Source organism: Paramormyrops kingsleyae, unplaced genomic scaffold (assembly GCF_048594095.1).
Source record: "Paramormyrops kingsleyae isolate MSU_618 unplaced genomic scaffold, PKINGS_0.4 ups39, whole genome shotgun sequence".
In the NCBI taxonomy this organism is placed as follows: Eukaryota; Metazoa; Chordata; class Actinopteri; order Osteoglossiformes; family Mormyridae; genus Paramormyrops; species Paramormyrops kingsleyae.
This window is the reverse complement of record NW_027325977.1, coordinates 235,459-259,213: the sequence shown is the minus strand read 5'-3', so window position 1 is coordinate 259,213 and position 23,755 is coordinate 235,459. Positions and strand designations below refer to the sequence as shown.

The window sequence follows — 23,755 nt, the reverse complement described above, 5'->3', positions numbered from 1 at the left end:
ATATCCCCAACAATCCTACGCCGGGCAACTGAGTCCGTGTCCATTTCTGCTTAGACCGCTCCCGCGTTTGGTATGCAGCATTTCCAGTTTGAATATGAAAGCGAAAATATTTTAATACTAGACTCTCCATTTTGTCGAGAAACGCGGATAAGATTCTGAATTGCAAGGTAAGATTTTAGTCAACAGATAAAACTTATAACAAAATAAGCTATATTTGGAAGTATATTATAGGCTATATATTAGAGCGGATGCTATATACTGTTTCTCAAACCAGTCCTGGGAGAACCTATACATATGTGTGTGTGTGTGTGTGTGTGTGTGTGTGTATACACACACGCACCTATATATAGCGGCCGCACCTGTTGCATTAAGTATAGCTAGTAGATATTATGCATGTATGTCACTATTTACCCTTCGTGTTCTTTAGAAGCCCCAGCAGGAGTCATCTGGACTAGATCGGCACAAAAATGGGGGGAGCTGCTTCTGAAATGACCCCCCCTGTGGAGTGTAAAACGAAGAGAACTAAGAGGTAAGACAGAATCTGTGTGTTTGTACTGCTTTACACACGGTCATAAAAAATAAACGTTCCAGCATTCTCGAAAGAGAGAGTAATCTGTCTTAACTTAATTCACTTCCTCGAGACTTAATTGATTAAGGTCCGTGGGGTAGATGATTTATGTTTACCAGTTATTACATTTATGAAATTTAATTTCCTTCAAGAATTTACATTTAATTGTACTCCCTGTACGCCGTCCTCTGCTGCCACCTAGTGCTGATTCTTCAATTTTTCACATCTTCGGGGCGCGAGGTGATTTTCTAAATATGATAAAATAAAGTTTATATTTTCGGTTTCCGCACTCCGCACCATTCATAACATGTAATCAGTATTCAGTCCAGTAGCTGGTTGGCAAATTTTTTTTGGTAACTTGGTGAAATTTATTGTGGTGAACCCCATTTAAGGCTAAATTTATATAATATCAAGCAACAACAGGCAAGTCAAGTAATGGAGGCTGTAACAATGATACTAAACCGTTCATACTGGGATCTTCATTTTAGGTGAGACACTTTATTTCACATTACACCTAACTGTAAACAAGCATGTTTGCATCAAGAGCTTCACAGCATATCAAAGTACACGACGACAGAGCAGAAGGTTAAACAGCTGAAGATTTAATGTGACCCTGTCCACAGTATATAAATTATATTTATATAATGAGGATCTTTCCTCTCACTGTCCACAGTGTCCTGATGGAGAGAGCAGGCTCACCTGTACCCAGCTGTGTTTCCATGAAGAGTGACTGGTCAATGGACCCACCAGCCCGCTTCAGAGAGGGACGTTTTCCTACAGATCAAAGGTAAATATACATTTAAACATTGTTTAAAACACTCAGACTCTCAGTCAAAAGACATACAGGCAAAAACAAGCTACAATAAAAAAAACTTCAACTTTCAATATTTTTACTTTTGCAAATGCCATTGTCTTTGAGATTTTAAATAGAAGTTTTGTCTGTCATCTGTATAAATCACATCTGAGGTAAAAGGATGAGGATTACTGTAAAGACTGACTTCTTGTGAGCTGGAATTAGAAGGTCGATTGAAAAGTGCATTTTAAATGTCAATCCTCAGCATGCAGCTGGAAAAAAGCTACTGCTCTTTATTGATTAAGCATGACTGGACAATAGATTGTCTTCTTCTGGGACGGATGTTTCTGCTTTGATAATAAATAGATTCTCATGGGTTCCTTAGCTCTGTTCAGACTGATGCTTCAGTTTGAACATGTTTAATGGAACAGTACCTGTTACTAATTAGCTAGTTGTTATGGGATCGGGGGATGGTGCAGGTGAGGAAAGGATGACGATCCACAGTGCGGCTCCAAGATGACAGGGGTTTATTTATAACAAAACACAGAGCAGAAAATAAGGGAACCACGAGGGGTCAAAAGGTCATAACAACAAAACACAGGGGAACACTAGTAAAGAGCAGCAACCCAGGGAGCAGAACTAAGGGGAAAATAACTACACAGGAATCCAATACACACAGGAATCCAATACACACAGGAATCCAATACACACAGGAATCCAATACACACAGGAATCCAATACACACAGGAATCCAATACACACAGGATCAACAGCATGTGATACAATGACCAAGTGAGGGAACTGACCACAAGCAGGCAGTAAAATACACAGATCATGGGGACTAACAAAAGGCAGGTGTGAGTACTCAACACAATCAACCAATCAGAGCAGACACTGGAAAGAGGACACAGGTGGAATTAACTAACAATTAACAAGCAGAACTAAGGGGCTATGAACCTAGGACCAGGGAAAACACTTGTGAGGGAAATATTGACTAAAGGGATATTTTGTAATCAGCATTTCATATGTACTTTATACAGCCTGTAACTTATGGGTCTGGCCACCTGCAAGCAGCCCCCACTCACTGTAGCCTTTTGTGATTTTCCTGCTCTGTCTGATAAACACGCTCTAAACCTGCATTTCTGTTCTCTAGCCTGCATTTCTGCTCAATCTAATGAGCACAACGTTCAAGCACATATTGCTACACTAAGGTTAACTCTTAATTCTCTTAAGCTTACATTCTTGGCTGTCAGCTGCCTCACACTCAGGTACTTTTGCATTAGTTGCACAAAGATACAGTTTCAAAGCTGATTACAAAATATTCCTCTAGTCAGTTTTTCTCTCACACTGGACAAGATCCTACGGAGCTGCCAGACGTCACACCAGAGTCTGGGCCTGCTGGGTACCTGAGGTGCAGCCCAGCAAGAGACAGGAAGCCCCTGAGTATTACAGGCAGTCTAGTGTTAACCCTGGAAACAAGAGACAGAACACATCCCTTTGGGGTAAGGAAGCTGCTTTTGGAGCCAAAAGAGAAACAGCAGTGATATTGGGGGGGGGGGGTGACAATCATGCAAAAGTTGTATATTGGTGCATTGATATACATTTTATTGTAATCAAAATAATTATATAAATAGTCTGTGTTCTATGATTTTTTTTTTTCGAACCCAGGTCCCAGAGGTGCGAGGCAACAGAGCTAACCACTGCACCACAATGCCGCCCCTGCAGTTACATCTATTTAAATAAAAATATGATGGTTGGATATTTGTGTTTTATTCACAGGGACCGAGTGAATAGATGTAATTTACATCCACATAAAGCAGGCTTATCATCCACCTTCAAGGTTTGCATTTATTAAGTATATTTTCTTAAATTTTATCTAAATTGACATATATCTTCTACAGATACACGTATACAATAAGTACTTCGTCCTGTGAAAGAGATATTTACAACTAATCCTGCGTTCCATTTACCTCGGAGGTCGGAAGTCGGAGCTGGGAATGACGTCACACCCAAGTTAACCTCGTTTCAGTACAGCAAGTCGGAAAGCCATTTAGCAAAACCAGGGACCTGAAATCACTTGAATAGGGACCTGTTTCAAAAAGCAGGATTTCTTCCTTAGCCAGATAACTCCTTGTATTTAATGTGCCCCAGTTTAAATGGCCTTCATCTTCATTCGCTTATATTTAGCTCAGAGTACCTTAAATTCCGACTTCAGTTGATATTTCCCACTAGGAACTCCGAATTTCCAAGTTACAAGTTGAAATGGAATACAGCATAACTCACAAATGAAGTTATAAAAAGATACGGTGCCTGGAGTGATAATAATTAAACTGTAACTGTTCATTTCAGTTACTGGAGAAAAAAGCTCAAAAGTTTCTGAAGGATGAGCTGATGAAATTCAAAAGGTACCTGGATCAGAATGACCAAGAATGTTCTGAGCCTCAGCTGGAGGAGGACGATGACCTGGACAGTGATGGTCAGATGCAGAAGACCTGTGGTAGAGAGGGAGCTCTGAAGATCACACTGTACATCCTGAGGACCATGGAGCAAAATGATCTCGCTGACATGCTGGAGAAGAGTAAGAGCTGTACCTCATTCAGTGTGTTTGATTTACTGCAGAAAAAGAGTTTATGAAAAAATGTGTATTACATTTCAGTTTATCATTTATTTAATTTGATTTAATTTGGCCTAAATGAGTAAAAAATGTTTTTTGAAAAGGACTCATTTTATTTCAGGGGATCTTTTGTCGCAGTATCAGCGCACAATCAAATGTAATCTGAAGAAGAAATTTGAGTGTGTATTTGAAGGGAAAGCTAAGGAAGGACAGCCAACACTTCTCAAAGAGATTTACACAGAACTCTACATAACTGAAGGGGGAACTGGAGGAGTCAATGATGAACATGAAGTGAGACAGATTGAAACAGCATCCAAGAAAAGGGTAACAGAAGATATTACAGTCAAGTGCAATGATATATTTAAACCCTTACATGGGCGTGTGGCACCTATCAGAACTGTACTCACTAAAGGGGTCGCAGGTATCGGGAAAACAGTCTCTGTGCAGAAAGTTATTCTTGACTGGGCAGAAGGAAAAGCAAACCAGGACATTCACTTCATATTTGCTCTTCCTTTCCGGGACCTGAATTTGATTAAGGATGAATACAGTCTGATTGATCTGCTTCAGCACTTTGTCCCAGAACTGAAATCGCTTGAATCCTCTGAGCTGTATAGGTACAAAGTTTTGTTGATCTTTGATGGTCTGGATGAATGTCGCCTTCCACTAGATTTTCAGAAGAATGAGAGCTGGTTTGATGTAACAAAGAAAACGTCTCTGGATGTGCTGTTGACTAACCTCATCAAGGGGAATCTGCTTCCATCCGCTCTCCTCTGGATAACCTCCCGGCCAGCAGCAGCCAATCAGATACCTCCTGAGTGTGTCCACCAGGTGACAGAGATACGAGGGTTCAGTGATGCCCAGAAGGAGGAGTATTTCAGGAAGAGATTTAGTGATCAGAGTCTGGCCAGCAGGATTATCACACATGTGAAATCATCAAGGAGCCTCTTCATCATGTGCCACATACCTGTGTTCTGCTGGATTTCAGCCACTGTTCTTGAAAGGTTTCTTAGTGAGACTGACAAGGGAGAAATTCCAAGGACTCTGACTGAAATGTACACACACTTCCTGATCTTTCAGGCAAATTTAAAAAAGGACAAGTATAAGAACAACTATGAAACCAAGCTTAAGGAATACAGCAAGGAATTCCTTTTGAAACTTGGTAAACTGGCTTTTGACAACCTTGAGAAAGGCAATCTCATATTTTATGAGCAAGATCTGATAGGGAATAACATTGATGTCACTGAAGCTTCAGTTTACTCTGGAGTGTGCACAGAAGTCTTTAAGGAGGAATATGGGTTGTATCAGGAGAAGGTGTACTGCTTTGTGCATCTGAGCATCCAGGAGTATCTCGCTGCTTTATATGTGTTTCTGTCAAACTCATCAGCTGACCTGCTGAAGACTACAGTGGATCAGGCATTAAAGAGCAAGAATGGACACTTGGACCTCTACCTCCGCTTCCTGCTTGGCCTCTCAACAAACTCCAGTAAAACTCTGTTACAAAAACTACTGGGAGAGACAAGACCCAGCTCACATAACATTAAGGAAACCGCCCAGTACATCAAGGAGAAAATACAGGAGAATTTATCTACAGAACGGACCATCAACCTGTTCCACTGTCTGAATGAACTGGGTGACAATTCTCTAATAGAGGAAGTACAAAGATACCTGAGTTCAGGAAGCCTTTCAGCAGCAGACCTCTCACCTGCACAGTGGTCAGCTCTGGCCTTTGTGTTACTGATGTCAGATAAGGAGCTGGATGTGTTTGATCTGAAGAAATACATCAGATCAGATGAAGGTCTTCAGAGACTGCTGCCTGTGATCAAGAAATCTAGGAGAGCTCTGTAAGTTAGTATGTCATGATCTTACATACGTCTGTTGCTAAAGAAGTACAGATGTTAATCATATTACTGCTTTTATATCTTATCAGAACAATTAGGGTCTATTTAAATAGACACCCAGAAATTATTTTTCATTCTGGATACTGCAGGATTTGTATATTTTTTAACATTCTTAGTGTGGCGTGTGGTTCAGTGGGTTTGGACTCTGTGTCTGTGGTCAGAAGGTCACCGGTTTAATTATCTGGCTGGCAGATTGATGCTGGTTTTGGACCCTTGAGCAAGGCCCTTACCCCCCAACTTCAGGGGGCTGGATGCTGGCCAACCCTGAGCTCTGACCTGTATGTGTGTGTCTGAGTGAGCAAGATCAGAGAGGCAACAGCAGTATTTTACCAGGGGGACGAATAAAGTTTCACAATTTCATCCCTATCTGACAGGATTTGTAATTGTGTGATTAGTGTTTTGGAAATTTTACAGGTTCTCAGATACAGCAAACAGAAAATAAGGATTTCAGTAATGATGTCAGCAATTCAAAAGTCATATAAAAATACATAATTAAAAAAACTTAAGCTCTTCTTGACATTCAAATCCCGCATAAACATGTACACTTACACACATCCGAGGCAGGAACTGAACCCAAAACCCTAGAACCCCTGGGTGGGCTGTAGTGCTGGTCACTGAGCCCCAGCGCTGCTCAGAGCTTTATAAAAATACTTATGCATATATTACAGAGTCTCAGTGTAACTCACCCTGTAAGGTCATTAAAAAGCAGGTTTGTCTCGGCTGGGGAGAGTCAAGTAAAAACTATTTGTGTTTCTGACTAGGACAAGGAAATAACAAAATAGCTGATATTTCAGCTATATGCTGCATGACTTATTGTACTTAAAAATGTTTATTTAGATATACCTGTGTGTGGTGTATGCATTTATATCTTAACACGTTTCCTTTTCCAGGCTGGACAGCTGTAGACTCACAGAGACATGCTGTGAAGTGTTGGCTTCAGCTCTCAGATCAAACTGCTCTCAGCTGAAAGAGCTGAACCTGAGTGACAATGACCTGCAGGATTCAGGGGTGAAGCTGCTTTCTGCTGGACTGAGGGATTCACACTGTACACTGGAGATACTGAGGTCAGTATTACTGGGTATTCCACACTGTAATATGTAATTACTGAAATCTTTATTGAAGTCGTCACATTTAGTTAAAAGTAATACTCATAGTGGTGAGATGTTTTTATTTTTTGGAGAAATATTGTCTGTCTCTCTGCAGGGTGTCAGGCTGTAGAGTCACAGAAGAAGGCTGTTCTTCCCTGGCTTCAGCTCTGAGGTCAAACCCCTCACACCTGAGAGAGCTGGACCTGAGTGACAATGACCTGCAGGATTCAGGGGTGAGGCTGCTCTCTGCTGGACTGGGGGATTCACACTGTACACTGGAGATACTGAGGTCAATATTACTGGGTATTCCACACTGTAATGTGTAATTACTGAAATCTTTATTGAAGTCGTCACATTTAGTTAAAAGTAATACTCATAGTGGTGAGGTGTTTTTATTTATTGGAGAGATATTGTCTGTCTCTCTGCAGGCTGCCATTCTGTAGAGTCACAGAAGAAGGCTGTTCTTCCCTGGCTTCAGCTCTGAGGTCAAACCCCTCTCACCTGAGAGAGCTGGACCTGAGCTACAATCACCCAGGAGATTCAGGAGTGAAGCTGCTCTCTGCTCTACTGGAGGATCCCAGCTGTACACTGGAGAAACTGAAGTGAGTATAGAATGTGTGTCTGGTCCTCCTATAGACTCATGTATGTGGACAAAGTACAACAATTAAATAAATGGATACAGCAGTACTATGTCATTCTGCTTCTGATATAGTGTGGACCACAGTGGAGAGTGCAGGACCAGACCAGGGATCCAGAAATGTAAGTTTGTTTGCATGTTTTTATTCTTAATACCATTAATACTACTTTATGATAGCATTCACATAATTATTGTGATGTGTGTTTTTTTTTTTTTTCTCTTTTGGGTTTAAAAATTACTATTTTCTTAAATAATAATGGGAGTCTGGGAACTTCTGTAGTAGTACTGTTTTGAGATTTGTTAGGATTGTCCTAAGACAGCACCCGTAATCTCCCCAAACTGGCTGTGACACTGAACGTCTCCTCAGTCTGCGCTAGTGATGGGAATTTCGGCTCTTTTTAGTGAGTCGGATCATTTGGCTCAGCTCACCAAGAAGAGCCGGCTCTTCCGGCTCCCAAACGGCTCTTCATTTTATTACTTCTGCCTCAGCCAGATTGAGCGCTGTTATGATGCATGATTGATATGTGTACTAAACCTTATGATTTTCTCAATACCATCATGTTTGGTATAAAAAGATTAATGTAAAAACCTCAAACAGTACTACACGTGTATTGAACATTATATAGCGGAAAATCTGTTTTTGTCTTTGATACCATTAACAGTCAAATAACATAAATAACGAATAACAATAAAGAAATTATAAAGAAATTACAACGAGCAAGACACCAGCATCCAACAGTTTTAGTATCTATCCACTTTAACAACTATCTATCACCTTTCTAACAGTGTAACATTTTAACATTTCCTTTGGGGCAGAAAGGCTAAGTGCCTCAGCTTAGACGGGCTGATCCGGCTTCTGGCAGTAGCAGCACGCTAGCCTGTTTTTTTCCTTCCATCTGAACTGTTGGATGCGCAGTTCCTAAGTGTCTGTGAAGGTTGTTTGTGGATCCTGATTGACATGACAGCTTCATCTTGCAAACTGTGCATTTTGCCTTTGAGTTATCATAGCTATTAAAATGCATCAAAATGCCGCTTCGTTTCCAACTATCACTCATCTTGCCTATTATTCGCGCACCACACTCCCTCTTTCTCTCCTCCTTTTCCTCCCTCGTGCTCTGTACCTGTACACCGTCAGCACGCGCACCCCCTCTCCCCCCTCTTATCTGACTCATCACGTGATTGGTCGCGCGGCTCACACGCCATTAACACGAACCTCAGTCACAGTCAGAGCAGCATGGAGCGCTGATCCGCGGAGATGTTTTGTTTTATAAAAATGTCTCTTGGTCAGGATCCAGATCTTTTGAGCGGGTCGTTCGCAACAGACACATCACTAGTCGGCGCTGCACGCTACTGGAGGGGGGTGTGTGTCCGAAGTGGTTTGAAGGAAGTTCTTATTTTGAAGTAAAGATAAATTAACTTCTAGTGGTACTCTTTGTGGTACAATTTCAAGTTTAACACGTTTGATTAATGCTGTTTGTAATTTTATTTACCTGTAATTAAGGCTATTAATTTAGCACGCGCAGCATTTCGCCCCGTCTTCCCGCCGGCGTCGCGCGGGCGTCCGACATTTCCTGAGGTATTTCACATACTTGAATTCCTGCTTCGTTTTTATATTTTGTGTATCGTACAGAATAATAGAGCGCAGGCTAAAGTGCAGTTCGGTCCCCAGCGAGTCTCTCAGCGCGGCGTGTCTCAGAGTGCAGGGGGCAGCCGGAGCGCCGCAGACTCGGGCGGCTACATGAGTATATTGGGAATAAAATGTGTGTATTGGAGCCAGTTCTGTGTTAGTGAGTGTGTGAGGTGTGACAGTGATAATGATGGAGATGTTGGGCTTCCTGATGGGATTAATCGCTCTTCCTCTTGCCTACAGACTCCTGCCAGCTGACACTGGACCCCAACACAGCAAACAGCCGCCTGTCTCTGTCAGAGGGGAACAGGAAGGTGACATGGGGGACAGAGCAGCAGCCATATCCTGATCATCCAGAGAGATTTGACTACTGGAGCCAAGTTTTGTGCAGAGAGAGTCTGACTGGTTGCTGTTACTGGGAGGCTGAGTGGAGTGGAGATGGAGCTGAAATAGGAGTGACTTATAAAGGAATCAGGAGGAAAGGAGGGAGTGATGACTGTCTACTTGGAGCCAATTACAAGTCATGGATGCTGTGCTGCTCTCCTGACAGTTACTCTGTCTGGCACAATAATAAACAGACTGTCATACCCATAAAGCCCTCAGGTCCCCACAGAGTAGGAGTGTATCTGGACTGGGCGGCTGGTACTCTGTCCTTCTACAGAGTCTCCTCTGATGGACTGACCCTCCTGTACAGCTTCACCTCCTCATTCACTGAACCCCTCTATCCAGGGTTTTATGTTTATTACTCCTCCGTGTCGCTGTGCATGCTGGGATAGCTCACTGTGTGCTGGAGGAATCATTTTTACCGTATCAGAGTGTCACATGTCGCTGCTTCTCCATGGCAAAAAGGTAAAATCTCTGCTTTTTAACCAGTATAACCCTTTTTACTCTGTCTGAAGTGTGACGTATGTTAGACAAAATAAGTGACTGGGTTCAGCAAACTGAACAAACATGCAAAATGATTCTGTCTGATTAAAATGTAATGAAATGTAATCATGTTGAGTGGGGGGGCTTTTCCACTCCCCTGTATATGTACATTTTATATATTTCTGTCTGTATATTGTATTTGCTGCCTGTACACTGACAATAAAGGCTTCATATTGTATCCTATTAATGTCCTGGTTCAGCTCCACTCAAAGCGTGAGGTAACTGGTTAACATAAATCATATAATACAATTAAATAAATTCACTTTACTGTAATTGAACATTACTAACAGCATTAGATTAAATCAGCATATATAATAACCATGTAAAAGGAGACGGGAGACATAACAGCGAAAGTAAAAACAAAGTTAAAAACAAAAGTCATAAATCACATCAGTAACATACATTAGATTAAATTATCAAAATACAACAAGCAACAATAAAAAATTAAACTAAAAGTAATTAACTAAACCTGTGAACTACTACACCTGACAACCGACAAGCTAATTAGCAAACCGCGTCTCTCTTACCAAGTTAAAACTCGGGAAAAGACTCATTAAAAGCCGAACTAAGTCCTTACTACATAAGTAAATAATTACACAAGTAATTAAAAACAAAGCGTAAAACGGTTTAACTTCAGACGGCTGAACCTCATGTCCGCCCCCTACTGCCGTCCTGAGGTAACTGCGGGTTTCCCGTCGGTCGCAGCACGCGAGACGCTGCGGTCCCTCAGTTAATAATTTCTCATGAAATATACGGTTTAACTTCAGACGGCTGAACCTCATGTCCGCCCCCTACTGCCGTCCTGAGGTAACTGCGGGTTTCCCGTCGGTCGCAGCACGCGAGACGCTGCGGTCCCTCAGTTAATAATTTAGGAATAAGATTATCAGATGCAATGTATCCCACAAAACACTCACAGTGGCATTGCAGCAATACAGATATACCCCTGAATGCAATGGAAAGGTGGATTCTTACTCTGACGTCCCTCTTCATCCTCTGGTGATGAGCTATTGGCCTCTTGCAAAATGATGTCAGTTACATCACTGCTACAATAAGCATCTAAACAATAATTTGTTTTGTTTCCAAACTTTTCACTGACCCTGCAAAGATATTTCTTGTAATCCTCAAAGAAATGCATATGTACATATGTAAATAAATAATAAGTAAACATTTAAATGGCTTTCAATAATTTATTTCAAAGTATTTGATAATATAGGCTTGATTAATTTTGACATTAATATTGAATTGTGAATATGTTTATTCTGGTCTTTAAGTTTAGCGAGGGTCTGTGTCTAGTTTGAGAGTGGGGGCAGATTTCACTTTGGGGGGGTAAATGTCAGAAGGGGTGAGTGTGGTCAGACAATTTTTAGGCCACTTTATTTCGCTTTGCGTGACTGTTTTTGGAATGATTTCATTTATTTCAAAGTCAATTTAATTCACATAGTTGATTCATTCATTAAGCTTGCTTGGAATAATAAAACACAGTAGTTTAGTATGAATCTCGTTTTGGTGGAAGTGTGTTCAAAATGGCCACAGTCTTGTTCGGATAAGAGTCCAATCTGCATGGAGCACTTTGAGCAGAGTGAGGACGCCGCCATTTAGGAGATATCAAAGAACAAACTCCCCTGGTTCAGAAAAAGGAGGGAAAACAGGGGAAGCTGGTGATTCTCCCTGAGCATCTCAAGGTGGAGAAACGAGGATGCAGGAGAGGATTGCCATCCTGGGCAGCAGGCTGCAGGGGGGGCGACGACCCCCAGCTCCTCAGGCAGCGGCAGGCTGGGGGGCCCCACGTGTGAAAATGACCCTTGTTCTTCACCCTCTGTAATGTTTGTATTCTTCCATTTTCATGTCTGTCGTATGATAGAAATATCATCAACACTCTCACTCACTCACTGTAAATTCTCTGGTGTAGGAAAAATTAGCTCAAGTAAATTTTAATGTCCACCAATGTGTAGGGAAATTAATTACATTTTAATAAATTATTATTTAATAATGATTATCAACTAATTGTTATGCTAATTGTTGTCCTTCAAACTCAATTGCGGAATCCCCGTGAGTCAAAAAGGTCAGATGACAAAGATCAGATAAGGGCCAACAGAGGAATGTAAAAAGGGGGGGTTGTTAAGCAAAGACTGAAAAAACCTCTGATAGTTAGGAGACCCACTGAGATACCTGGTTACATTATTTAACTTTCACGATTCCTCTGGGAAACCATGAGAGCATGTACAGTATGCAGGGGTAGCTATACATATACACTCACCTAAAGGATTATTAGGAACACCATACTAATACGGTGTTTGACCCCCTTTCGCCTTCAGAACTGCCTTAATTCTACGTGGCATTGATTCAACAAGGTGCTGAAAGCATTCTTTAGAAATGTTGGCCCGTATTGATAGGATAGCATCTTGCAGTTCATGGAGATTTGTGGGATGCACATCCAGGGCACGAAGCTCCCGTTCCACCACATCCCAAAGATGCTCTATTGGGTTGAGATCTGGTGACTGTGGGGGCCATTTTAGTACAGTGAACTCATTGTCATGTTCAAGAAACCAATTTGAAATGATTCGAGCTTTGTGACATGGTGCATTATCCTGCTGGAAGTAGCCATTTGAGGATGGGTACATGGTGGTCATAAAGGGATGGACATGGTCAGAAACAATGCTCAGGTAGGCCGTGGCATTTAAACGATGCCCAAATGGCACTAAGGGGCCTAAAGTGTGCCAAGAAAACATCCCCCACACCATTACACCACCACCACCAGCCTGCACAGTGGTAACAAAGCATGATGGATCCATGTTCTCATTCTGTTTACGGTAAATTCTGACTCTACCATTTGAATGTCTCAACAGAAATCGAGACTCATCAGACCAGGTAACATTTTTCCAGTCTTCAACTGTCCAATTTTGGTGAGCTTGTGCAAATTGTAGCCTCTTTTTCCTATTTGTAGCGGAGATGAGTGGTACCCGGTGGGGTTTTCTGCTGTTGTAGCCCATCCGCCTCAAGGTTGTGCGTGTTGTGGCTTCACAAATGCTTTGCTGCATACCTCGGTTGTAACGAGTGGTTATTTCAGTCAAAGTTGCTCTTCTATCAGCTTGAATCAGTCGGCCCATTCTCCTCTGACCTCTAGCATCAACAAGGCATTTTCGCCCACAGGACTGCCGCATACTGGATGTTTTTCCCTTTGCACACCATTCTTTGTAAACCCTAGAAATGGTTGTGCGTGAAAATCCCAGTAACTGAGCAGATTGTGAAATACTCAGACCGGCCCGTCTGGCACCAACAACCATGCCACACTCAAAATTGCTTAAATCACCTTTCTTTCCCATTCTGACATTCAGTTTGGAGTTCAGGAGATTGTCTTGACCAGGACCACACCCCTAAATGCATTGAAGCAACTGTCATGTGATTGGTTGATTAGATAATTGCATTAATGAGAAATTGAACAGGTGTTCCTAATAATCCTTTAGGTGAGTGTATATTTATTCATATTTATATAATGGTTCGAGTGAGAAGGTAAAATAGGTGATACTCTGTGAAACACGGTTATAAGGGTGGCAGACAAAACACTAAGACTGTCTAAGGACACAAACAAACATAACCTATATGGATACTGAGACTAGCAACAATAAGTAAACACATATACAGGGTATATACAGGCCAAACTTAAAAGGGAACTTTCTTCAGGGTGTTGGGTGAGTCTGTGGTTTGTAAGGCAGGATGGAAAGGGGGGGGGGGTGCGTTGCGTACCAAGTTGAGGGATCCCTTGGGTGGGCATCAGACCACTAAGTTGCCGGTCGGGGGGGGAAGGTCCCCTCGATAAATTCTGCTGGCTGGTAAATTTCCCTGCTTAGGATGGGGGCGTTTAAGTGATCGTCAGTTATCATTTGGCGCCCCCAGTGCTCCCCCCCCCACACACCCCGCACATGCCCACATTACAAAGTCATCACTCCATCATTAATTATTGATACAGGTATCTTCCATTTATGGTGTAAAGTTTGTGACCGATTTGTTCACAGTGAAGGAGTCCCTTACAGCAGCTACACACTCACGTTCACGTCTCTGCACAGATTTGTTGTTTTCCTTCTTCTGTTTGTCCTCAGAAACGTAAAGCTGCTTCCCTCCTTGACTATGGCCAGTGAGAGCCAGTGAGGCATGTAAGGACCTGCTGTAAGTCAGCATGTGACTGGCTGGAAACTACACCTGCACTGTCAGAAAAAAAAGTACCAATCTGTACGGGCTGTTCCCTCAAGGGTCTGTCAATTGTATCCTAGCTGTAGGTAAAAGTGCCCTTTAGTCTAATTTAAGGTACAGAAATGGAGTCTGAGGGAGGGAACATTAAATTTGCACCTCTGGGAACAAAACTGAACCAGGACTGTCCCTCTTTTTTGACAGTGTGGGACTATATATGCGTATAGTGACCGGACCACCGACAGCCTTGGTCACTCCCTTGGGTCTCATTCTCGTTCTGAATGAGCTGGTGAGTGAGTGGATGAACATGAGCGTCTGTCATTCACCTACTGACTCAGCAACTCTGTCCACTCCTTCAGCATGAAGTGAATGGCAAATTTTCTCCAGTTTTAGACAATATAAAACGTCTCATTCCTAAGATGGTGCCAGTGTGTGTGGCCGGCCATCTTCCATGATGAACATGTTGGTGTTTTTTTGTTTTTTGTTGCATTTTGCTGGAAATGTTTGCTCCTTACTGGTATATGATCGCCAAGCTCTTTTTGATATTCGTTCTGCTACAAAATGCCGGATTATAAACATTAACAGCAGACACGGTGACCTTCCTCTGTTTTACTAGGAGTACCCAATCATCTACGCCGCATTCAGACTTCAATCAAGTGCCTTCTCCGATCTTTTAGCTCGTCGAGATCTACTGGTTAAGGAGGAGGAGTAGCTATAGTTTTTAAAGAGAACTTTTATTTGTAAACAGTTATCAGCAGTTTTATATTACAATTTTGAGGTGATTATGTTTGAACTGGGCCGCCTAAATCTAGTATTTATTGCTGTGATTTACCGGCCACCAAAATATATATAAGAAGGACTTTATTAGTGACTTTTCTAACTTTCTGACTTATTTTATGCCAAAATATGACCGGGTTTTGATTGTGGGTGGTTTTAACATACATATTTGCTGCTCGCCTAAGCCGCTAGTTAAAGACTTCCTGAATCTTACTGAATCTTCTGACCTGTAATAGGTCTGTAATAGGTCATACTGAAGATCATGGTCATACTTTAGACCTTGTACCATCATATGGCCTGTCTGTTTATAATATGGCAGTTTGTGAGGCTGATTTCTCTGATCATTCCCCCATTCTGATCGAAAGTTATCTTCCGTGTGATGCCCCTAACTTGTGTGGGCTCCCAATGTTTCCGACAGATGAAGCCTTCTACTGCTACAAAATTTGTAACTGCGTTTAATGATGCTGTTGGACCGTGTTTAGAGAATATTCACTGTACCGATACGGAGGAGCTAACTTCACTTTTGTACTGCACTTGCCAGGATATTTTAGATTGTCATTGCCACTCTTAAAGTTCGTCCTTCTAAGCCAAAATCGATGCCATGGCTGAATGATATTACTCAGGCTGCCATAGAAGGACAGCGTTCCTGTCCCGTGATCCAGGTTCACTCCTATCTCAGAAGAGCGGGGGCAAATATAATAGTGTCATCATTATTGTGCCAGAGTGTGTAACTAGAGGGATCACAGTACAAACACCAGGACCTGTCATTGCTTCCAAGCCCACTGTCATTACTCCATCCTATCCTGCTGATCCCTTTATATGTGACGGCTACACCAATCAAGTGCCTGCTCCACTCAACCTCCCAGTAGCAGCACCCAGTCAGACCCTCTGTACACAGCACTTGCCGGAGTGAGTCAAAACTCTCCCAGTGATCAGGATATGACTCTGTCTCTCTCTTCCATATCACCACTCTGTTCCCCTCAGACAGTTGGAGGTGTCTGTTTGCTGTGTTGGGGTCCAGAACGAGCCGACAGGAGTCTGATGGAGGAGAACAGATGGTTTGGTTGTAAGTCTATTTCATACCGTGCACAGACTTCTACACACATATTACGTTTGTCTGTGTGCGCAGACTGTTGTATCTGGTCCATGAGTACAGCAATGATATTCCAGCAGACCAGCAGGCTAACAATTCGCTGCAATGTGCAGTCAACACATACCGATGCACTAAAGTCATTGTCACTGTCCGCAGACTGTAACAGTAGGAATTGGGCTTTATTCACTCCTTATATTAAGTCAAAGTCAAAGTGAACTTTATTGTCATCTCAGCTATATACATGTATACAGTGAGACGAGACGACACAGCTCCAGTTCTTACAAAGTACAAATAGGCACAGAGAATAAATATATAAACTATAAATATAAATATAAACTCTAAGCTAGCGTGGAAATTGTGCAATTAGTTAACTCTACTCCCTGGACGCCGTCCTCTGCTCCCACCTAGCGCTGATTCTTCAATTTTTCACATCTATGGGGCGCGAGGTGATTTTCTGAATATGATAAAATAAAGTTTATATTTTCAGTCTCCGCACCTCCCCTCCCATTCAGAACATGATATCGGTATTCGGTAATTTTGGTCTGCAATTTTTTCGTAACTTGGTGAAATTTATTGTGGGGAACCCCATTTAAGGTTAACTTTACATAATATTAAGCAACAACAGGCAAGTCTAGTAACGGAGGCTGTAACAATGATACTAAACCTTTTATACTGGGAGCTTCATTTTAGTTGCGACACTTTATTTCACATTAAAGCTAAATGTAAACAAGCATGTTTGCATCAAGAGCTTCACAGCATATCAAAGTACATGAAGACAGATCATAAGGTTAAACAGCTGAAGATTTAATGTGACCCTGTCCACAGTATATGGGTTATATTTATATAATGAGGATCTTTCCTCTCACTGTCCACAGTGTCCTGATGGAGAGAGCAGGCTCACCTGTACCCAGCTGTGTTTCCATGAAGAGTGACTGGTCAATGGACCAACCAATCCACTTCAGAGAGGTACCTTTTCCATTAGATCAAAGGTAAATATGCAATTAAACAAACACTGTTTAAAACATTCAGACTCTCAGTCAAAAGGCATACAGGCACACAAAAGTTATGAGGAAAAAAACTGCACGAATGCATATTTTTATGTTTTGTAAATTCTATTGTCTTTAAAAGAAGTTTTGTCTGTCTTCTGTATAAATCACGTCTGAGATAAAATGATGAGGATTACTGTAAAGACTGACTTCTTGAGAGCTGGAATTAGAAGGTAGATTGAAAAGTGCATTTTAAATGTCAATCCTCAGCATGCAGCTGGAAAAAGCTACTGTACTGCTCTATATTGATTAAGCATGACTGGGCAATAGATTGTCTTCTTCTGGGACAGATGTTTCTGCTTTGATAATAAATAGATTCTCATGGGCTCATTAGCTCTGTTCAGACTGAGGCTTCAGATTGAACATGTTTAATGGAACAGTGCCTGTTACTTATTAGCTAGTTGTTATGGGATCAGGGGATGGTGCAGGCGAGGAAAGGATGACGATCCACAGTGCGGCTCCAAGATGACAGGGGTTTATTTATAACAAAACACAGAGCAGAAAATAAGGGAACCACGAGGGGTCAAAAGGCCATAACAACAAAAACACAGGGGACACTAGTAAAGAGCAGCAACCCAGGGAGCAGAACTAAGGGGAAAATAACTACACAGGAATCCAATACACACAGGAACAAAGCACAGGATCAACAGCATGTGATACAATGACCAAGTAAGGGAACTGACCACAGGCAGGCAGTAAAATACACAGATCATGGGGACTAACAAAAGGCAGGTGTGAGAACTCAACACAATCAACCAATCAGAGCAGACACTGGAAACGAGGACACAGATGGAATTAACTAACAATTAACAAACACAGAACTAAGGAGCTATGAACCTGGGACCAGGGAAAACACTTGTGAGAGAAAAGAGGGATATTTTGTAATCAGCATTTCATATGTACTTTATACAGCCTGTAACTTATGGGTCTGGCCGCCTGCAAGCAGCCCCCACTCACTGTAGCCTTTTGTAGTTTTCCTGCTCTGTCTGATAAACACGCTCTAAACCTGCATTTCTGTTATCTAGCCTGCATTTCTGCTCAATCTAATGAGCACAAAGTTCAAGCACATATCGCTACACTAAGGTTAACTCTTAATTCTCTTAAGCTGACATTCTAGGCTGTCAGCTACCTAACACTCAGGGACTTTTGCATTAGTTGCACAAAGATACAGTTTCAAAGCTGATTACAAAATATCCCTCTAGTCAGTTTTTCTCTCACACTGGACAAGATCCTACGGAGCTGCCAGAGGTCACACCAGAGCCTGGGCCTGCTGGGTACTTGAGGTGCAGCCCAGCAAGAGACAGGAAGCCCCTGAGTATTACAGGCAGTCTGGTGCTAACCCTGGAAACAAGGGATAGAACAAATCCCTTTGGGGTTAAGCGAGCTGCTTTTGGAGCCAAAAGAGAAACAGGAGAGCTGTCGGTAAAATTCACAGATTGGGGGGGGGGGGGTGATATCATGCAAAATTTGTATAATGGTATATTGTTATACATTTAATTGTAATCAAAATTAATATATAAATGGTTTGGTAAGAACATTTGATCAATGTGTTTTTTTAGCAAAAAAAACAAGTTGAGATCAGTTGGGGGCCCCTAGATTGCAGGAGTCAGGGTTGTCCCCTCCAAAAAAATTCCACCCCCAGATAGTTATGGTAATTAAGTTGAAATCTGTTTGAAATCATGTTAAACAGTTTACAAGAAGTAACCAGTGAATGTCATTGAGTGACTGGGAGCTACATGCCAAACCGTCTCTCCTGGCTGCTACCTGCTGTCTCTCTGTGCTGCCACTAGATGTCACTGCTTCTCTTATACTGATGTCAAGAAGCCACCCTAATGAAATAAGTTCAGAATGTGAATGGCAGTTACATCTAGTTAAATAAAAATATAATGGCTGGATATTTGTGTTTTGTTTACAGGGACCGAGGGAAAAGATGTAATTCACATCCAGATAAAGGAGACTTATCATCCATCTTCAAGGTGTGCATTTATTATTGAAGTTTATACTACGGGACCGTTGAATGCTTGAATCTGATTGGCTGACGAACGTTCTGAGGTGTGCAATTATTTTCAGGGAAACGCACGGCGAACGTAGTTCCAGGCAGCTCTCTTGACCGCATTACAGTTCCATATCACTTCGCATAGTTAACTGTAATAACGGGAATTAGCATACAGTACCTATACAGCACACAGGACTAACAAAAACAACAACATGACAGACGATTTTCCGAAAGTAAATTTTAATATTTACGGTGAATATGAAACTTTCAACAACTGGGCTGCAGCAGTATTAGACAGTCCAGATGAAAAACAACATAAACGGAAGCGGACATCAAAGGCAGCCGGCAACAACAAAAGACATAAAACGATCAGCGAAGAACAGCTAGACATACTCGAGGGAGAAAAACACCAAAAAAACAACAGCTAATGACGTTTTGGAACTAGCAAAAGAGTCGTTGGATGAGATGCGGAAGAAATAATCCTACTCACAATAGCGATTTAAGTAGAAAAACCGGACGAATCCCTTGAAATATATCATCTGATCGATGTCTTGAGGTGTGGCAACCGTAGTATAAGCGGAATAATTGACTCCGGACCGTTGAATTATTAGAAAAATAATGCACACCCGAGGTGTAACGGCCACTACGCTTCGCGTCGTGGCCGTTACACCTCGGGTGTGCATTATTTTTTCTAATAATTCAACGGCCCGTCGTCAATTATTCCTTACATAACACATTACGTGGTGTTTTGCACATAAAAACACCATAGCAACACGTCCACAGAAAGTGGTGTGTACAACCAATTTAATGGGCCACAAATAATACATATAACTGCTAATCAACACTGTAAAACTATAGCTTTAACTTCTGTTGATAAAGAGCGTTAAGCCATTTTGAATTCTGAGGTCAAGGTTGGAAGTTTGACTTCCAGTTGAAATTTCCCACTAGGAACTCTGAAGTTCCAAGTTACAAGTTGAAATGGAACGCAGCATAATTCACAAATGAAGTTATAAAAAGATACGGTGCCTGGAGTGATAATAATTAAACTGTAACTGTTCATTTCAGTTACTGGAGAAAAAAGCTCAAAAGTTTCTGAAGGATGAGCTGATGAAATTCAAAAGGTACCTGGATCAGAATAACCCAGAATGCTCTGAGCCTCAGCTGGAGGAGGACAATGACCTGGACAGTGATGGTCAGATGCAGAAGACCTGTGGTAGAGAGGGAGCTCTGAAGATCACACTGTACATCCTGAGGACCATGGAGCAAAATGATCTCGCTGACATGCTGGAGAAGAGTAAGAGCTGTACCTCATTCAGTGTGTGTTTGACTTGCCACAGAAAAAGTGTTTATGTAAAAATGTATTACATTTCAGTTTATCATTTATTTAATTTGATTTTATTTGGCTTAAATAAAAAAAAAAGTTTTTTGAAAAGCTCTCATTTCATTTCAGGGCATCTTCTGTCACAGTGTCAACGCAGAATCAAATGTAATCTGAAGAAGAAATTTGAGTGTGTATTTGAATGGAAAGCTAAGGAAGGACAGCCAACACTTCTCAAAGATATTTACACAGAACTCTACATAACTGAAGGGGGAGCTGGAGGAGTCAATGATGAACATGAAGTGAGACAGATTGAAACAGCATCCAAGAAAAGGGAAACAGAAGATACTACAGTCAAGTGCAATGATATATTTAAACCCTTACATGGGCGTGTGACACCTATCAGAACTGTATTCACAAAAGGGGTCGCAGGTATCGGGAAAACAATCTCTGTGCAGAAAGTTATTCTTGACTGGGCAGAAGGAAAAGCAAACCAGGACATTCACTTCATATTTGCTCTTCCTTTCCGGGACCTGAATTTGATTAAGGATGAATACAGTCTGATTGATCTGCTTCACCACTTTGTCCCAGAACTGAAATCACTTGAATCCACTGAGCTGTGTAGGTACAAAGTTTTGTTGATCTTTGACGGTCTGGATGAATGTCGCCTTCCTCTAGATTTTCAGAACAATGAGAGCTGGTTTGATGTAACAAAGAAGACATTACTGGATGTGCTGTTGACTAACCTCATTAAGGGGAATCTGCTTCCATCCGCTCTCCTCTGGATAACCTCCCGACCAGCAGCAGCCAATCAGATACCTCCTGAGTGTGTCCACCAGGTGACAGAGATACGAGGGTTGAATGATGCCCAGAAGGAGGAGTATTTCTGGAAGAGATTTAGTGATCAGAGTCTGGCCAGCAGGATTATCACACATGTGAAATCATCAAGGAGCCTCTTCATCATGTGCCACATACCTGTGTTCTGCTGGATTTCAGCCACTGTCCTTGAAAGGCTTTTTAGTGAGACTGACAAGGGAGAAATTCCAAGGACTCTGACTGAAATGTACACACACTTCCTGATCTTTCAGGCGAGTTTAAAAAATGACAAGTATATGAAAAACTATGAAGCCAAGCTTAAGGAATACAGCAAGGAATTCCTTTTGAAACTTGGTAAACTGGCTTTTGACAACCTTGAAAAAGGCAATCTCATATTTTATAAGCAAGATCTGATAGAGAATAACATTGATGTCACTGAAGCTTCAGTTTACTCTGGAGTGTGCACAGAAGTCTTTAAGGAGGAATATGGATTGTATCAGGAGAAGGTGTACTGCTTTGTGCATCTGAGCATCCAGGAGTATCTCGCTGCTTTATATGTGTTTCTGTCAAACTCATCAGCTGACCTGCTGAAGATTGCAGTGGATCAGGCATTAAAGAGCAAGAATGGACACTTGGACCTCTACCTCCGCTTCCTCCTTGGTCTCTCAACAGACTCCAGTAAAACTCTGTTACAAAATCTACTGGGAAAGACAAGACCCAGCTCAAGTAACATTAAGGAAACAGCCCAGTACATCAAGGAGAAAATACATGAGAATTTATCTGCAGAAAGCACTATCAATCTGTTCCACTGTCTTAATGAACTGGGTGACAATTCTCTAATAGAGGAAGTACAAAGATACCTGAGTTCAGGAAGCCTTTCAGCAGCAGACCTCTCACCTGCACAGTGGTCAGCTCTGGCCTTTGTGTTACTGATGTCAGATAAGGAGCTGGATGTGTTTGATCTGAAGAAATACATCAGATCAGATGAAGGTCTTCAGAGGCTGCTGCCTGTGATCAAGAAATCAAGGACAGCTCTGTAAGTGATCTTACATACGTCTGTTGCTAAAGAAGAACAGATGTTATTCATGATACAGCTTTTATATCTTATCAGAACAGTGTATTTATATGGACACCCAGAAATTCTTTAGATTTTTGGATTGTAGATACTACAGGATATGTATTTATTTATTTATTTTTTAATATTCTTGGTGTGGTGTGTGGTTCAGTGGGTTTAGACTCTGTGCCTGTGGTCAGAAGGTCACCGGTTTAAATACAGTGTTACCTCGGTTCTCGAACTTAATCCGCTCCGGGCCCCGGATCGAATCCTAAAAAGTTCGAGTTCTGATCAAATTTTTCCCATAAGAAATAATGGAAAACCAGTTAATTGGTTCCCGGCCCCCCAAAATTACACTTAAATATGTTTTTTTTTTAGCATTTAAACACAAAATGAACAGGATAAAACAAGAAGAGCATTTTTTTCTTAATGGCTTCCAAAACGTAAAGATCTTATCCCAACATTACCCCTGTCCTGTCTTGATCGTCCGCTCCTTCCGTGTGCCACGCCCACTCGTTAACCTCGTGTGGGATCCCCATGTGATCAGCTGTTTCTGGTTGTTGTCATTAGTCCTCTGTAAGTCCGCGTTTCAATTTGTTTCCCCAGTCCGGTCATTGGGTGCGTTCGACTTGCTTACAGTGCTGGCTTAAAGCAACGCATTCTTTCTGATCCTGACGCAATGCATTATGGTTAGATGCATTGCGAACTCTCACCCGGCTGCACAAACTGGAACCGCCTCCTGGACGACACACCTTTGCTCTTATTGGCTGAAAAGTTTAGTGACACGCATGACGTTTGTATCCCAGGTAGTTCCAATGTGTAATCTGCTATTTCTCCCAAATGTCACGTAAAGCAGTGAGAACTGGTTTTCAATTAATTTACCTGGTAAAATAAAGTTTAAATTATTGACATAAATGCTCTAATAGTACACGTAAGTTAGTTGTCTATTTATTGCTAGTTACTGTAATGTTGCGCTGCTTTATTTGGTTAATCGTCCAGTCTGTGAAGAAGGCATTCAAGTAAGAATTGCATTGTAGTATGACTCATTTCCTGACGCGTACAATTTATATTAGGTCAGCGTTCACGGTTTGACTTCTGATATTCAGATAGAGTTCTAGGTCAAACTGGTTTGTTCGACTTTCAAAAAATTCGAGTTCTAGTGAGTTCGAGAACCGAGGTATCACTGAACCTGGCTGGCAGATTGATGCTGGTTTTGGGCCTTGAGCAAGGCCCTTACCCCCCATCTTCAGGGGGCTGGATGCTGGCCAAACCTGTGCTCTGACCTGTATGTGTGTGTCAGAGAGAGCAATATCAGAGA

General features: G+C 41.7%; 2 protein-coding genes across 2 annotated transcripts in view; both read left to right on the top strand.

The window, feature by feature from the left end:
* Nucleotides 1-3,825: 3,825 nt before the first annotated feature.
* On the top strand, nt 3,826-10,311 carry LOC111843365 (protein NLRC3-like). The gene is made up of 7 exons (XM_072708139.1): nt 3,826-3,939; nt 4,097-5,816; nt 6,764-6,937; nt 7,077-7,250; nt 7,390-7,563; nt 7,674-7,720; nt 9,469-10,311. Exons 1-7 carry the CDS (start codon nt 3,843-3,845, stop codon nt 9,999-10,001), a joined length of 2,919 nt encoding a protein of 972 aa, XP_072564240.1. The 5' UTR covers nt 3,826-3,842; the 3' UTR covers nt 10,002-10,311.
* Nucleotides 10,312-18,175: 7,864 nt separating this feature from the next.
* LOC140586324 (protein NLRC3-like) overlaps nt 18,176-23,755 on the top strand; it is a 62,578-nt gene continuing 56,998 nt past the window's right edge. The window contains exons 1-3 of the mRNA XM_072708125.1: nt 18,176-18,211; nt 20,315-20,543; nt 20,700-22,419. Of these exons, the coding sequence (XP_072564226.1) occupies nt 18,176-18,211; nt 20,315-20,543; nt 20,700-22,419 (1,985 nt within the window). The remainder of the gene's footprint in view (nt 18,212-20,314; nt 20,544-20,699; nt 22,420-23,755) is intronic.